This window comes from Humulus lupulus, chromosome 4 (assembly GCF_963169125.1).
Source record: "Humulus lupulus chromosome 4, drHumLupu1.1, whole genome shotgun sequence".
NCBI classification, from domain to species: Eukaryota; Viridiplantae; Streptophyta; class Magnoliopsida; order Rosales; family Cannabaceae; genus Humulus; species Humulus lupulus.
This window is the reverse complement of record NC_084796.1, coordinates 2,767,317-2,784,045: the sequence shown is the minus strand read 5'-3', so window position 1 is coordinate 2,784,045 and position 16,729 is coordinate 2,767,317. Positions and strand designations below refer to the sequence as shown.

The window sequence follows — 16,729 nt, the reverse complement described above, 5'->3', positions numbered from 1 at the left end:
TCACAATTCATATTACAAAAATATATATATTTTGTAAAACAACCAAAGAAAAATTTAATATAAAATTAGTAATATATAAAAAAAATAAGCTAAAAAAATAATAATCAAATTACAAACATACCCTTCAAAATTAATAAAATTTGATTAAGAGTAAAACTATGGCATAAACCAACTTTTATACAAAAAATATGAGAAAATGAACTCATTAAAGTGAAAATTCTTAAAAAAGCTATATATTAACTTTTTATTTAAAAAAAAAATCCATATTTTTGCACACTCAATTAAAAATCTCATATAAAATATAATTTTCTATTATTATTATTATCACTTAAAAAAATTATACACATTCTATTATTATTATTAATATTATTATTATTTGAAAGAGAGTAATTTAAAAAAAAAAAAAGCAGTCTATTACACTTGTATTCACCAAAAAGTGCTTTGTATTTCCTCTTCACACTCCCTTCTAATTATATTAATATAAATTCAAATATTATAAAATATCATTATTATAATAATATTTAATACAAAACTATATATTTAATAATATATAATATATAATCTTAAATTTTATTAAAAGTTTCATCATTTATATTTATAAAAAAAAAACATGTAACTAAATTTATATTCATATTACATAACATCAGTCTATTAACTTGTATTCACCAAAAAGTGCTTTATATTCCCTCTTTACACTTCCTTTTGAATTATTTAATTATTTCAAAATATATAATTTTTAATAAAATTATACAAATGTCCTACCTAATTATTAACCAATAAACTTATATTTCTTAACAGACACTTAACCATAAAGTGTACACAATATATTATCATATATAAATAATGATGATGATTGATGATATATAAAGATTATATATATATATATATATATATATTGGTGGATTCTTTGGTTAGTGTTAGAAGAAATGGATGACGTAAAGTTTATAAATTGGAAAAGGATGAGTGCATCATATATATATATATATATATTGAGGCAAAGTATCAATACATATTCTTTGAGTGTTGTGTTGAGAAAGAAATATATATATATATATATATATATATGCATGTGATATTAAAACTTGTTGGTACATGCATTTTTTAAATTACAATATACCTACCTGAGCAGTTTTTAATTTTCTTAATCCAAAACAAATCAATCTCTCCCGCTGTTCAAACTTCCACTGTTTCAATGGCTGCAGCAAAATATAATGTCTGCAATCATACTGATCGGATCCTTGAACTGCTGCGTTCTGAAGATGTTCGTGAGACTGCTGGCTCTTTGTGGGGTGCCGCTGAACGTGACGACCTCCTGCAGAGACTTGAGAAGGCCATTTCAGACCTCGCACCTCTGCTTCTTGATGTGGAGATCAAGGCTCGCCATAATGAAAGATTGCTGGAAAATGGATTCAGAGATCTCTTTCGTGTCGAGTACATACTAGAGAAGGTAGCAAGCGAAGCTTTGAAGAAGCGTAGCAGTAGCAGTAGCAGTGGTGGTGGTGGTGCTACTGGAAATCATATGTATAAGACACCACTATGCACTTTCTTCTCAACTACCCGCTCCCCATTTGCTACTACTGGAAAGCCAAGCTACCCAACTTTTAAATCAAATATTAGTTGAACATCTACTTCCTCATCATCCAAACATACACCAATCTGATTTGGATGAGTTGCTACTTGTCTTATCTAGTAGTGCGCCTTTCCTTATTGTATTCGATGATGTCAACTCTCAAAATTTCCCATTTCTTAAAGGAATTTTGGGCAATTTTCGTGGTAAAGGTAGTAAGATAATTCTAACTACCTCTTACCCGGAGGTTGCAAGAATTGGTGGCAACATCAAACCATGTTATTGTCTACCTTCTCCTTGTCCTTTTCTAAGTGAAGATCGATTGTGGAGGCTATTTCAAAATGCAGCTTTTGGCGGAGTAACAAAACATGAGCACATAAGCTCGAGTTTTATAGATATCGGAAAGGAGATTGTAAACAAGTGTCATGGAATTTCTGATATTGTCATTCCGGCAATAGGAAGCATGCTATATTTTGATAATTCTGAAAAGGAATGGCGTGATTTTTGTTATGATGAAATAGAGAAATCTTTTAAGCATAATTCAAGTGATTATGACAAGGCATTGTCATGCTTGAAGTTGTGCTATGATCATCTCCCTTCACGCCTAAAACATTGTTTTGCCTATTGTAGCTTATTTCCTAAATATCACGAGATCGATGTGCAAACGATTATAAAATTGTGGATGGCACAAGGCTTTGTCATTAATGAAGAGACAGGGAAATCTGCAGAGGATGTTGGCTATGAATATGTTCTGAATTTACTTAGAAGATCTTTCTTTCAAGAACCTACAATAGATGTGACGGAGCATGTGGTTAAATTCAAAATTCACCATTTGATGCACGATCTTGCAGCTCTTGTAGCAGAGGGACTATGCTTATCATTCAACCCAAATGCTAATAAACCATCTCGTCCATTCCATGTGTCATTTGGTTCTAGTAACTTTTCAGAAAGTGATGTACTTGGTTTTACTTGGAGTAGAATGCGATCCGTTTTGTTGCAGAATCACTCACGAGGGAAGTCCGGAGTGAGACGGGATAACAACACAAACACATTGTTTGATAAAATTATTAAAATGTATGATTATAATTTACGGGCGCTAGATATGTGTGGTTTTGGAATTAAGATAGTTCCAAATTCAATTGGCGACTTAGACTTATTGAAGTATCTTGATCTCTCCGAGAATGAGGATATCATCCGATTGCCCAATTCCATCACCAAACTTGTAAATTTGCAAACCTTGAGGCTCTCCTCATGTTTCAATCTTAAACAATTGCCAAGAGACATTCGAAAATTGGTCAGCCTTCGACATCTTGAGATTGATGGTTGCCACAGTCTGACTAGTCTGCCTCAAGGAATTGGTCAGCTAACCAATCTTCAGACGTTATCACTCATTGTTCTAGGCAAGGACTCCTCTAAGAATGAAGCCCAACTGAGTAAATTGAAGAATCTGAGTAACTTGAGTGGCAAGTTTCAAATTAAAATTTTGATCCATGAAAATTTTGAGCCAGGATATTTGAATGCAGTGCCGAGTGGAATTCGAACATTGTCGCTAGAATGGGATGGTGATGACAAGGGTCTCTTGTTATTTGATATGAGCACTCTTGTGAGTCGTCGCAACCTGGTGAAACTTTCATTGAAGAGATGTGCGCATTGCAGCTATCTACCACCGTTGGATGAATTAGTTTGTCTCAAAGTATTGACAATAGATGAGATGATCAAGCTGGAACACATTTCAAACGATGAGATGTACCTTCCCTCCTTGCAAGAACTCTCACTCATGGAGCTACCTGTGTTAAAGGGATGGTGGAAGAATAATGGAGACAAGAACTACTCTCTCAATCATTGTCCTTCATTTCCTTGTCTTTCAAAATTGGTTATTGAAGATTGTCCAAAGTTGGATTCCATGCCCATCTTCCCGACTCTAGAAAAAGGCCTTGTTCTGGACACAACTGGCTGGAAGCCATTCCAACTCACCATGTCTCAGTCGTCCACTCTATCTCCTCCTCTCTCCAAGTTGAAGAATATGTGCATTGTTGGCATTAAAGAGCTTGATGACTCCGAAGCTGGTCGGATTAACTGGGCTGCATTCCAAAGTTTACGATTTCTCAGATTAGACTATCTTCCACTCAAGACTCTTCCCTCGGGTCTTCGAGATATAATCACTCTTGAGGAACTTCATATCTGGCGCTGTGATATGAACAACATCAACTGCATCGATTCTCTTGAGTTTCTTAAGAAGCTTGAGATTAAAGTATGCCCCAATTTGGAGTCATTACCTCAAGGGATTCGTGGCCTTAAGTATTTGACAACATTGGAGATTGAAGATTGTCCCACCTTAATAAGAAGATGCGAGAAGAAAATTGGTGCTGATTGGGAAAAGATTGAACACATTCCAAAAATCCGATTGGGTCGGATTGATGGGAAGTGATTCTTCTCTTCCTAATTCTCTTATTTATTAGGTACTACTCTTGCTTTCTAAATAATATATATGGTTTATAGAGAACCGAAAGTCTTTATTTTGTTTCTGTAGAAATAACTTTATTGTGTGTTTTTATTGCATATAGGAAGACTAGCTAGAGAGACTTTTTTTTTTTTTCCTTTTCCTTATTGGATCTTGTGTTTTATAGCCTTCTTCTTCACTGATTATTTTCTCAAATCAAACATAAAAGCAGGTAATAATTATAAATTGGATTTGTATTTCATTTCATTTTGCTTTGTGGATTTCATATATATTATGTTGTTTCATTGACTAGTAGGATAATTAATCAATGCAGCTTATTAGGAATGTCATTGCCACCCTTTGTTTAGAGGTAAGTATTCTGCTTCTTTGGTAGTGATATCTTCACACCATTGCCTCTCAATCTAGCTAAAAAGAATATATGTTATTGAAGAATATATCTATTTTTCTTATGACCTGTCTATACTTGTTATTACTATCATCTTTAATGGTTTTTCTATTTGACCTGTCTATACTTGTTATTCATTAGTTGTTGTATGAATTTATCTAATTTTTGCCCTTTAGATCTATATGCACTTATACCTAAATAATTAAATTAGAGGTAATTCTATGAATTTAAGCACATAATTTTTTTTTTTTGATTAACTATAATTGTACAAACTGCATACCAGGGCAGATCATTGGATATCAACTACATATTAGGATTACAAAAACAAAATATATCACGAGAAAAAGAAAAGTGTTTGCAATATTGTTTTGTTTTTTTTATCATCTGACTACTTTCGATTGATTTTAATATTGCACAAGAAAACAAATTACAAAATATGATGATACTTGAGATGTTATTATTTCATGTTCTTGTATATATGCAAAATACAAAGTAAAAGAGGTGATTGCTTTTCAAATTTCACTTTTATAGTATTAATTGTATATATATATTTCTTATAATCGTTACTTACAAGTTCCATTTAAAACTAGATTAATAAAGCTTGTAAAGCTGTACCTTTTGGAGATTTGATTAAAAAAGCAAAGTAATTTTAGAACACCAAGCTTTGTTATAAGATGGAGATGACTTAATTACATGTTTGAAGAGGTATGCCTTTTATTTTGATTCTTAGTAAAGAGAAATAATAATATTCATATTTGATTATATATATATACTTGTTATTGAGTTTGATATATGTTGCATAACAAATTGAAAGAATAATTTATCTCAAGTACTATATCTTATCTCACATAAAAGTTATAATTGTGCAAAATTATGCATGGAAATAAGATACAACAAAAATCACTTATTCATATATATATATATATATATTTATTTATATATATGGGGTCGACTAATGTTTCGTCCAAATAAAATAGGGTATAGTACCATTTTTTTTCTCACAACCGTTAGATTGGGGTTTATAAATGCATCAGTGACTATCTTTAAATTTCAAAGTTTAATAGGGTGTCAGTGTAACTGACACTAGTGTCATAGGGGTAGTCTTGTTTTCAACCGGTTACATTAAGTCATTTTGCTCTTTATCAAAGCCAACTACCTACTTCTCAAAATGATGTAGAAAATCTCAAAATGATGTAGAAAATAAGGAGAGAAAAAGTGATGTGAGAGAAAGTGAAGAGAGAAAAACTAATGACAGAAAAAATGATGTGACAATAAATAATGTTAGATAATAATAATTAAAAAAGTGATGTGATAAAAAAAAAAGATAGACAAAAAAATTTGAGAATAACAGAAAATAACTTTGTGATGTTCTCAAATTTTTTTGTTTTTACAAACTATTTTTTGAAAACAACGCCAAACACCTTAATTTATTTTAAAAAAACAATTTTAACTTTTAAAAACAAAAAACAAATTTTGAGTTAAGGTGTCAAACACCTCGTAGTTTTAAAACTAATAATTTCAGAACTCAGTTACAAAAAATAATAACTGGTAATTATAACATTATAATTTAAAAACTAATAATTATAAAAGAGGTGAATTTATTTACAAAATTAATAGTTACAAAAAAATAAAAATAAAACACATTTGCTGATAATGGGCCTATTTTATTGTGGAGGCCCATTTTGTTTTAAGATTAAGCCCAGCCCAATATTCTTGCGGCGGATATAAAGCATTTACACCACACAAAACCAAAAAAACTGTCTTTTAATTTCTCTGCAACTCGCTGTACGGACGGCGGAGATTCTCTGAGTTCAGATCCCGGTGACTCTTTTTTCTTCCACCATTGAAGTAAACCCAAGTTCCCATCAATATGTATCTTTATATAGACATATGTATGTATATGAGAATACTTCATACTCTTTATGCTTTTCTTTTCCTTATTATTTATTTTATTCACCCATGAAACTGTGCTCGTTACCTGTTTGATGAAATGCCTCTGTCGTAAGTCTTTTTGAAAGTTGAGACTTTGAGTTGACCTAGTTCTAAGCCTCAGTCTGGGTTTGAATTGGGTGCCTTGTGTTTATTGCTACAGAGCTTAATATAGTCGTTTGAATGGATAGGTGTTTTGAGGAGCAAGCTAGGACTTGAATGGAGAGAAGATGAATTTTGCTAGATATTCTTCTTCAGTAGCTTCGGTTGTTCCTGTTCATGATATTTTTTGGAAGAGCCGTTGCAGGTTGCCTTTGAATAAGTTTCATGGTAATTTGACTGGACGAAGGAGGATACATAATTATAGTCAAAAGCATTACTTGTGTGCAAAAGCAGAGATGGTTGTCGAGCAGTATCTTCCTCCTTGGTTTAGGTGAGAAGCTTATATGAAATTTTGGTTATGTGAAAGCTTAGTTATGCAGATCTTGTATATAATCAATGAAAAGTTACTAAGCCAAATGGCACTTCGGGTCTGGGTTGATTGCTCTATCTGCTTGCAGTGTTGCTCCTATGATGGAATGGACTGATCATCACTACAGAACTCTTGCTCGGCTCATATCAAAACACGCATGGCTCTACACAGAGATGCTTGCAGCAGAAACCATTGTCTATCAGAAGGATAATCTGGTAAGTTAGTTGAATAATAAATTATGCGCAGAAGGTTTGTATGGAATCATTAGTTCAAAGGGGTCCTTATTTAATTCCGGTAAAAATGTCAATTGATATTTTATTCTTTGAGAGTTTCTTGTTATTTCACATTACAAGAGAGAAAAAACCTATGTAACACATTACTTTTTCATTCCTTTTTCAATCAAATATTTAATTAAGATGTTTTATCTATGTTTCTTTCTCAGGACAAATTCTTGGGATTTTCTCCCGAACAACATCCCATAGTTCTTCAAATTGGTGGTAGTAAATTGGAAAACATTGCAAAAGCAACTGAACTTGCGAATCCTTACGGCTATGATGAAATTAATTTTAAGTTTGTACACTTCCTTTAACCTTACAATGTTTTTCTTTCTTTATTCCTGATAACTGGAATTGAGTTTTTTTTTTTCCCTTTTTTCTTTCACTAGTTGTGGATGTCCAAGTCCAAAAGTTGCTGGGCATGGGTGCTTTGGTGTTAGTCTTATGCTTGATCCTAAGGTTTGATAGATAGATTCATTGTGTGTAAAAATATGACTTGTTTTATTAATAAGCTCTTATATTGACATTTGGTTTTTACATGGGAAGTTTGTTGCTGAAGCTATGTCAGTGATTGCTGCTAACACAGATGCCCCTGTCAGTGTTAAATGTCGAATCGGCGTTGATAATCGTGATTCATATAATGAGCTCTGTAAGGTCCTTTTCTTTATATTCTTTTTTTACATTATGATGTGAAAAAGAATAATTCGGCTTCTTAACTTACTTGATTATCTACCTTTCAGGTGATTTTATTTACAAGGTTTCTTCTCAATCACCAACCAGGCATTTTATAATACATTCACGAAAGGCACTTCTCAATGGCATTAGCCCAGCTGAAAATCGAAGCATTCCACCTCTCAAGTACGTCTTTTTATCACTTTTTTTTCCTTATGTAACGTTGACATTGAAGATGAATGAAGTTTAAGACAACACTATATTATACCGTATATGCAGATATGAGTATTTTTATGGCCTCTTGCGTGACTTTCCAGACCTAAGATTTACCATAAATGGGGGCATAACCGGTGTCGATGAGGTGAGGCATTGCCATCTAGCTTTGAATGTGGCCTTATAGACTCGATAGTTTGCTACATTTTAATGTTTAGTTACGCTCATGATTTTCTGTCTGTATAATTCTCAATGTCAATTTCACTAAATTTTTTCAGCATTTGTTTTAATATAGTTTATTTCACTAAAAGAATCACCCACATCCATGTCATTTCAAATTATAGGTCAATGCAGCTAGAACGGAGGGAGCCCATGGTGTAATGATTGGACGGGCAGCATATCACAAGTATGTACGATCAACATTCTGGAATGTTTTTCTCACTTTGAATATGTCGAAACAATAAAGAAAATGTGGAAAAGATTCAAGAACCACCAGATCTTTTATAAGTGATTTGAGTCTGATTCTTGAGGCTTTTATTCTAGCTCAATCTCACTTCATCGAGTAATTCGTGGCTTCCTTTTGTCCAGCCAATATTAATCAACTTTGTTCTTCTTAAACAGCCCATGGAATGTTTTAGGACACGTCGATACTGCTGTTTATGGTGCACCAAGAAGCAATGCCACACGTCGTCAGGTTCGGGAACAAACTTGGTTCTTGAAAAATTGGTTAGCCACACAATTTCTATAAACTGTTCTTTGTTTGGGGCTAATATTATTTCAACTTTTATATTGTTTTTCATATAAGATTATTGAGAAGTATCAAGTATATGGTGACTCTGTTTTGTGGAGAGATGGACGTAGACCAAATGTTCGGGACGTGGTGAAGGTTGGGAACAAGTTTTAATTAGCCACATTTGTCTAGTAAGATTGTTATAATGCGTTAATTCAGATTCGGCTAATTACATGATATATCCTTTCTCAAATTTTGTTGCAGCCTTTACTTAATCTTTTCCATGCTGAACCCGGGAATAGTTTGTGGAAGCGCAAAGCAGATGCTGCTTTCCAAACTTGCACGGTACGCAATCAATCACCACCCTCCCTATTTTGTTTGATAAGTTTCTAATATTCAAGCCTTAAACCCCCGATATAATTTTACAAAAAATTACCTGTCTATACTCTACGATGTATAACTTGTCATGTCTTGATTGCCCTAATAATTTTTTGTCCCAACTCCATTGCCTTATTTATTGTGGTTGTATGAAGTAGGATTAGATTATAGAAAATATAAGAGAAAAAACATGGAAGAAAGAATATTATGAGAAAACAAGTTTTTCTTCTTATCATTGATATACATGAGTTTCAGAGATTAGATAAGGTAAAATGATCCCAAGTTAATTAATAAGGTTGTAGGATTATTATTATTATTATTATTTTGATATTCTCTCCAACTTCTTAATAAAATCGCATGATAAAAATTATCATTACACTTTCATCCCTACTTGTAGACTGTCAAGTCATTTTTTGAGGAAGCCTTGGTAGCAATTCCGGATTTCGTATTGGATAAACCAATAGCTGAGCTGCCTCCGCCTGGCCGTGAAGATCTTTTCGCCAATGTGCAGAGTTTGTTGCCGCCTCCTTGTGAATCTCAGTCAAGGGAAGAAGAAATGATGTATGCCTAGTTTGCCATTTAATTATACTTTGCACATTCATTCAACATGGAGAAAATGTTCAATAGCTTATTATTCACTGCATTTTTTGGGACCCAAAGGCTGATTTGGTCCCCTATAACAACACATAAAGTTGGATTTATTATTTTTTTTCAACTGTTAATTTACATTATAAATTAATGAAACATTCTTAAAATTTTGTATCCAATAAATTTTGGGGTAACCAAATAACCTATTGGATTAATTAGATTAGGGTCATGCTGGAATGTAATTGACTCATATATGATGTTTGAACAACTTCATATTTTTAGAGTTAATTTTTACTAATATTGTTTTATTTATATTTATTGGACTTAGAGTGACTTTGTGAAATTAGCTGCAGAGTTTTATTGTAAAGATTGTTTATGAGACATCACTTTTGAGTTTATCACTACTTGGATTGTGGACCCTATAAACATTGAGATAACTGAAAAGAAGAAGAATATATTATTAGTATATTTAATAATAAAAATAAAACTAAGAAAATCAAATGAATTTGATGCATGAAAAGAAATATCATTAGTTTATTTGATAAAAAAAAATTGAGAAAATTGCACTTTTTAAAAATATCTTTACATATATATGAGTTTTTAAACCTTTCCTAAAATATATATTTTTAATTTAAAATCAATTATATGACATTAAATTATCACATCTTTGCATGATTTTGAAATAAATGTCATGTTTTAAGTATATAATTTTGTTAGCATAGTATATATATTTTTTAGTAATAATTTTGTAAGTTTTGATGGTATATTATTTTTCAACTTAGTATATATATTTTGTAGTATGGTATATCATTCAACAAACCATAAAAAACGAAAAAAATCAAAATAACTTTAAAATAAAAACTAATTAAACAAAACTAATATACATAGACTATAATATTAAAATATTTAGAATAAAATAGCAACTTGTTAAATGACATATTTGGTAATATATAATATTGAAGAGATAATTAGGCTATTTTACTACAAAATTAAAATATGGACATTTACTTATTTTCACACACAATTAATAATCATTTTGCACCATGCCCCTTTTAATTAAGTTTAGTGTGTTTAATTTGTTATTTTATTTTATTTTTGGCTCTACTGTATGTACAATTTTTTTTGTCTTCTTCTTAATAATTAGGGTAATTTGTTCATTTTAATTACTTTTACTAGTATTTTTAGTTTTTTATAGCTCCTACATGCATAAGATTGTTGATTATCTGTTCAGTAATCACCAATTACTTATATTACTACCAAAATTTACTTAATCAACCAAAATCTAAGTTTGAATTCAATTGATAGATATCTTTCACCGGCTGCTAACTTTGTCTAAAGTCTTTGATAATATGCACTCCTTCACAACCACTCTTCAAGTTAAATCCATTAAAGTCAGCTGATTCATCATCTTGGATTGTGGCAAACCCAAATTTATTCTAAATTTTATCTCCCACCAGATCAATCCAAATGACTTGGTCTTCCAAAACTTCAAAACTCAGCCACCATAAACCATATCTTAAGTTGGCTAAAGAAAGAGCGATGTATTTCAACATCCTTAAAAATGATGTTGCAATCATTGAGATCTGACCGATATTCTCAAAATGAAGATTCAAGGAACCCTCATGGGAGATCGATTCCTAGTATGACATTTGATACTTGTAATTGACAATTGTATTGCAAAAGAAACATTCCACAAAATTGTTCACGGGTGCAAACACAAAAAAGTTGCATCTAATTTCTGTGAGTTGCACCATATAAATATCCTATGTATATATATTATTTTTGTCATGGATATATATTATTAGACTATTGTGTCCCACATGGAATAAGTGTAAGAATATTGAGCTATTAATAAGAATACGTGTAACTCCACTAATCACCAATTGTTTTTTAGATGGAGCCTCATGATTCTTGTCATGATATTAAGAGTCAATTTCCTAGCGGGCATTCGATCCACACCTATCCAAAAAAGTGAGTCAAGCTGCATGAGATCCGCATAGTGCAAAAAAACACTTGAGATCCAAAAAAATAAGCGAATTGAAAAAAATGGGCCACTTGTGATCAGGTGATTCAAAATTGGTGAGCGAAAAATCGCTACCATCTTGAGGGGGATATTTGTGTCCCACATGAAATAAGTGTAAGAATATTGGACCGTTAATAAGAACATGTATAACTCTACTAATCACCAATTGGTTTTTAGATGGAACTTCGTGATTCTTATTATATATGAAATAGAAGATATGCATATATATATATATATATATATATAGATTGAGATAGCTAGATAGATTCATATATGAAAGTACATATAATACGTAGGCATTTAACAGTAGTTAAATACGTCACCGAGCCTATTACAAAATGTTCCAGAACGCATGCGTGCAAATTCATATATGCATGCCTACATCATTATTTATGGGATTCATAATGTAAATATGTAGCTAGCTAGGTACGTACTATACATATATATATATAGTTATTCACAAACACCAACTGGCGGAAGATAACCATAGGTTACGCATGTGCAGCCACTTGTGCAAGTATCGTAACCAAAAGCACCAGTGCATGGGTAAGGAATACAGGCACCATATTTATTAGGGCTGCCACCATTGTCAGCGCGCAGCATCATCGTCCTCGGCGACGAGGCCAAGAGCCACTTCTCCAGCTTATTTTTTTGAACAGCTGCTGCTGCAACTGCTAGAACTTCTTCATTATTAATCATCACTTTATTGTAATCAGAGGAAGGAAGTTCAATGTTGTTATCACTTATTTCTGCAGCAAAGGCAGATGGGACAACCACCACTAGCGCCGCCAGTATAGCCACCATCACCACCACCAAACTGCTAACCTTAGTACTCTCCATGTTTCTCTCTCTCGATCTCTCACTATATATATATGATGTTATATAGCAATGTATATAACTGATATTTATGATCAGTAGTTGTGTGTGATTGTTCGTTTGGCTTTGCTTCCTTTTTATAGCCTCACTTACTAATACTATTTAGCCTATATAGCTCTAACCAACTTTAATTTAATATTTATATATAACTCAAAATAAGCAAGTGTTATATATAAAACATATTCCATCATTTTGTCAAATTATTAACTTAGTTAACTTGTCTCTGTCTCTATAACATATATATATATCAAATGGACGATTCATATATATATCATTTATTGGATATTATATACATTTTCTTATTATATTGAGAGTCAGAGACGCTAAAAAGATAATTATATTTCAACTATATAATTTGAATTTTTAAAATGACACTAGTCTCGTTTAAAAATATTAATATCATTTCAATTGATCAAATAATTTCAAGCCAAAGCGTGGCTCTTTTTTATGTCCTCATCATGTCCCCAAACAATTAATGAACATACAAAACAAATTTTTTTTTGCCTAATTCGTCCCACCAATATCGGCGGCCCGTGTGTGTCCGTCGAGATAGCCTCTAATCTCGGCGTTCACCCATGAGTCTACCGAGATAACTAAAGAAAAAGAAAAATAAAAGTTAACGTCATACTCTATCTCGGCGGGCCCATTAGGGCGTTGGCATAGGCCTCACGAAAACAAAACCCAGAGTCCCGAACCCTAGATGTCATTTCCTTTCTTTTTGTTTTGTTTTGTTTTCCCTTTCTTCTTCCCTTTATTCTCCAATACCCCCCCCACCCCCCCCCCCCCCCCCCCCCCCCCTCCTCTTCTCATACTAGCCCCAAAAATCACCATTTTTATGTCTAAGTTCAAGTATTTTGCAACCATTTCATCAATATTTCATCAAATATCAATGATTGTCTTTGGGTATTTGCTAATGGTAAGTTATTTTAATGTTTTTACCTTAATTTCTTACTTTTTTTTACTTTGAAAAAAAGTAAGTGAAAATTAACAAATTTTAGTTGTTTTTTTTTTTTGTATGTTATAGGTTCAATATAGTTTGGGCAATCTTCATACAACACTAGAAGAGTTTGGAAAATTACTTTGAAGCTTTATTTTGGTAAAATTTCTTTTTTATTTTGGTATAAAAATGGATTTTGGAAATTTTTAAGAGAGAGAGAGGGACATGGGGTCGAATGAGGGTGGGTATAGGGGTTGGAGGAGGGTGTGAGTGGGGTCAGAGGAGGGGCTGATGCGGTTAGAGGGTGAAGTTGCAGTGAAAACCGAAGAGGAGAGAGAGAAGTCACATAAATGAGGAAGAAGATGAAAGTGCCTGAGATATATTTGCCACTTTATTTGAGGCGAAAATATTCACTGCAAATACCCCTATTTTTGCCGCAAATAAACTTTAGTACAATGATGTTGTTCCACTAATAAATTAAAAACCATAGCACACTACAAGAAAAATGTCAATATTAGGGGTGGGTGCATAATAAGAGGGCTATACTGGGTCCGCCGCTAATAAAGTATATTTTAAAAAAAAATTATTTAAAAAAAGCATTAGCAGCGGACAAAAAAAATTAGCAGCGGAGGGTTCGCCGCTAATAAAGAAGAAGAAAAATGAGAGAATTTTTTCGGGCATTAATTTGAATGGGTATTTGCAGTGGACCCACAAATTATTACCGACGGACTGCTCGTCGCTAATACATTATAACGGCGGGTCCAACACATTAAGCCCATCGCTAATAATGACTAATTTTGACCGTTTTTTTAATAGTGGGGGGGGGGGGGGGGTTTCGTCGCTAATAATTGGAACTCACTATTAGCAGCGGGAACACATTATTAGCATTGGACCCCGCCTTTAATAATCTTCTATATAAAATATTCCATTTCATTAGTTTCCCTTTTCCCATTTCTTCTATTTCTCTCTCTCTTCTCCGCCCCAAGCCCATGTTCTCTACCCCATTTTCCATCATCTGCCCACCCTCGTGAACCCGAGCCCTATTTTCAACTATACACTAGTCTCATTTAAAAATATCATTTATACTATATTGTGTAGTTCGATTCCAATGTCAAATGTATGAAAAAAAATTGAACTCCGTACACTATACATAGGAGTAGGCCAATAAATTCGACCCAGATACTAAAACTAGACATGGACAATAAATATATCAGAAATAATATAATTAAAATTATACTCAAGATATACAATAAATAAACCGAAGAATGCTCAAATTTGATTGAGACATGGACATATTAAAAAGAAATTTATTTTTTAAAAAATATAATGATCTCAAGATCCAATCTCACTCTCCTTCTGCTACTTGTCCTCATGTTTACTGATCAACCCATTCGCATCTCTCTCTCATAATTATTTTCTTCACCTGTACTCGCTCTCTCTCTCTCTCTCTATATATATATATATTCTTTTCTTCAATACCCATAAAATGATGCATCTATCGAATCTTTCCCATAAATATCAGTTAATAAATCACCAAATCTAGTATTAATTAGTCCCTAAAGTTAGATCTCACTGATCTGGTTTGCGATTAAATTAATAATGATAAGAATATTATATTTTCTCTGTCCGTTGACTTTACTTAGATGGGATCAACAACCAAAACCAGTTTTATAATATATATATATATAGAGAATTCTTCTATCCCTCGGTTTGTTTTGAATGACTTAGTTCTGTGTTAATTTTGAACCTTTGGATTTATTGTTTTAGAAAATGGATGGTCAGATTTAGTTGCTGAGTTTATTGGGTGTTAAAGTACCGTTATGCCCTTAGTCACCCCTTAGTAGCCGGTCACCTTTTTTTTTTTTTTTATTCGTATTTTCTCTCATTTAGGCCATTCTTCACCTTTCAAAAGGAAAAGTCCCTCCGAACCCAAAGAATAACTGTTTGGAAGGAAAATTCTCTCCCATTCAGCTATTTAGGCAACAAATTTTGTTTGGCTTCATTTTTTTTGTAATGGTGCACTCAAGTATTCAGTGCCCGATCATATATAATGGTGCACTCATGTTTGAATTTTTGTTTGAGAGAAATTATAATAGCAATTTCGTTAAAATACATGAAAAAAAAACATCAAAATGGAAGTCAATTCCATCTCCATTCTTATTTTTCTCAGGTACTGTGCTCCCAAAGGTCCTCTCACGTAATACCACTCAAAACTCACGTGACCATGACGTGCTGAAACACAAATTCTAATTCTTCCCACGTAAAACGTGACGACTTCCTTATGTTTCTAATAATAGCATACTTTATGTAATTTTGACTGATGTGCAACCCCATTTTTGATAAGTGACAGTGCATTAACAACTTCACCATTTACAGGAAGACCTCACCTTACACTTACTTGATCCACTCCTCCATGCTTGTGTTTTCTATATGTATATATATGTGTGTAGGGATCGTGTTGACCTCAATTCAATCTCCACCACTCTACATGTATACTTCTCTATCCTCTTTTTCTCTCTAAAATGGACTCCACACCTTTCCCAATGAATAGCATCGTTAACTTCCCGTCGTTTGATGACAATCATCTTGAGTAAATGCAATACACTAACCGAATTGTACATGACAACGTCAGGCTGGCCACCGAGCGGAACGAATGTGAGAGGAGATACAATGCGTCCAACATCCAGAACACTCTCCTTAAGTCTGACCTACAGTCCATCAAGATGTTTCATTTATTCCCCAACAATCAAGCAAGCAAGCAAGTACTGACTCTCCTAATTAATCAACCATCTAAATAACATTTTTCGATACGTAATTGAGTTAGTGATTCATTCATCCCAATATTGAATAAATGAAACTTCTCCAGGGAAAAAAGTTTAAAAAATCTTATAAAACAACTACAAAATATATATCATTTTTACTTGCGTGGTTATTGTTGCGTCTCACTCAACATAACATATAAATCACTTGGCGGAAGCACAATGCTTACGTTACCAAAATCGTAAATATCTCTCAAATTCATATTAAGTTTACGATCAAGTCCTCAACTGTACATATTTTTGGACAGGGAATTACTTTTTTGCCCCTACTTTTTATACTCACATCACCAGCAACTTTCCAACCGGTTCACACAATCGGTCATCGCAAGTAAAAAACAAATGTGAAAAAAAGACTCACTCCTATAAAATTTGGACAATTGGCAAAAAACTGGACCCTACACTGA

General features: G+C 32.8%; 2 protein-coding genes across 6 annotated transcripts; both read left to right on the top strand.

Moving 5' to 3' along the window:
* The first annotated feature begins 2,027 nt into the window (after positions 1-2,027).
* Positions 2,028-5,120, top strand: LOC133829657 (putative disease resistance protein RGA3). 2 transcript variants are annotated; one of them, XM_062259403.1, is made up of 3 exons: positions 2,028-4,239; positions 4,342-4,377; positions 5,004-5,120. In XM_062259403.1, the coding sequence occupies exon 1, from the start codon at positions 2,031-2,033 to the stop codon at positions 3,993-3,995; it is 1,965 nt and encodes a 654-aa protein (XP_062115387.1). In that variant the 5' UTR covers positions 2,028-2,030; the 3' UTR covers positions 3,996-4,239; positions 4,342-4,377; positions 5,004-5,120. The 2 variants fall into 2 exon arrangements, with proteins under 2 accessions (XP_062115387.1, XP_062115386.1); XM_062259402.1 differs by having other exon boundaries at positions 2,028-4,377.
* Positions 5,121-6,136: 1,016 nt separating this feature from the next.
* On the top strand, positions 6,137-9,853 carry LOC133829656 (uncharacterized). Of its 4 annotated transcripts, none has more exons than XM_062259398.1 (13): positions 6,137-6,261; positions 6,534-6,775; positions 6,903-7,029; positions 7,257-7,384; positions 7,479-7,548; positions 7,636-7,738; positions 7,830-7,947; positions 8,041-8,122; positions 8,319-8,380; positions 8,596-8,668; positions 8,780-8,860; positions 8,969-9,049; positions 9,480-9,853. In XM_062259398.1, the coding sequence occupies exons 2-13, from the start codon at positions 6,573-6,575 to the stop codon at positions 9,651-9,653; spliced, it is 1,302 nt and encodes a 433-aa protein (XP_062115382.1). In that variant the 5' UTR covers positions 6,137-6,261; positions 6,534-6,572; the 3' UTR covers positions 9,654-9,853. The 4 variants fall into 4 exon arrangements, with proteins under 4 accessions (XP_062115382.1, XP_062115383.1, XP_062115384.1 ...); XM_062259399.1 differs by having other exon boundaries at positions 6,160-6,305; XM_062259400.1 differs by having other exon boundaries at positions 6,176-6,305; positions 6,506-6,775.
* Positions 9,854-16,729: the final 6,876 nt, after the last annotated feature.

Coding starts and splice junctions, on each gene's coding strand:
- LOC133829656 (XM_062259398.1), top strand. CDS start 6,573: ATGAATTTTGCTAGATATTCTTCTTCAGTAGCTTCGGTTGTTCCTGTT. Junction 6,776..6,902: donor TATCTTCCTCCTTGGTTTAG/GTGAGAAGCTTA, acceptor ATCTGCTTGCAG/TGTTGCTCCTATGATGGAAT. Junction 7,549..7,635: donor GTCTTATGCTTGATCCTAAG/GTTTGATAGATA, acceptor TTACATGGGAAG/TTTGTTGCTGAAGCTATGTC.
- LOC133829657 (XM_062259403.1), top strand. CDS start 2,031: ATGCTATATTTTGATAATTCTGAAAAGGAATGGCGTGATTTTTGTTAT.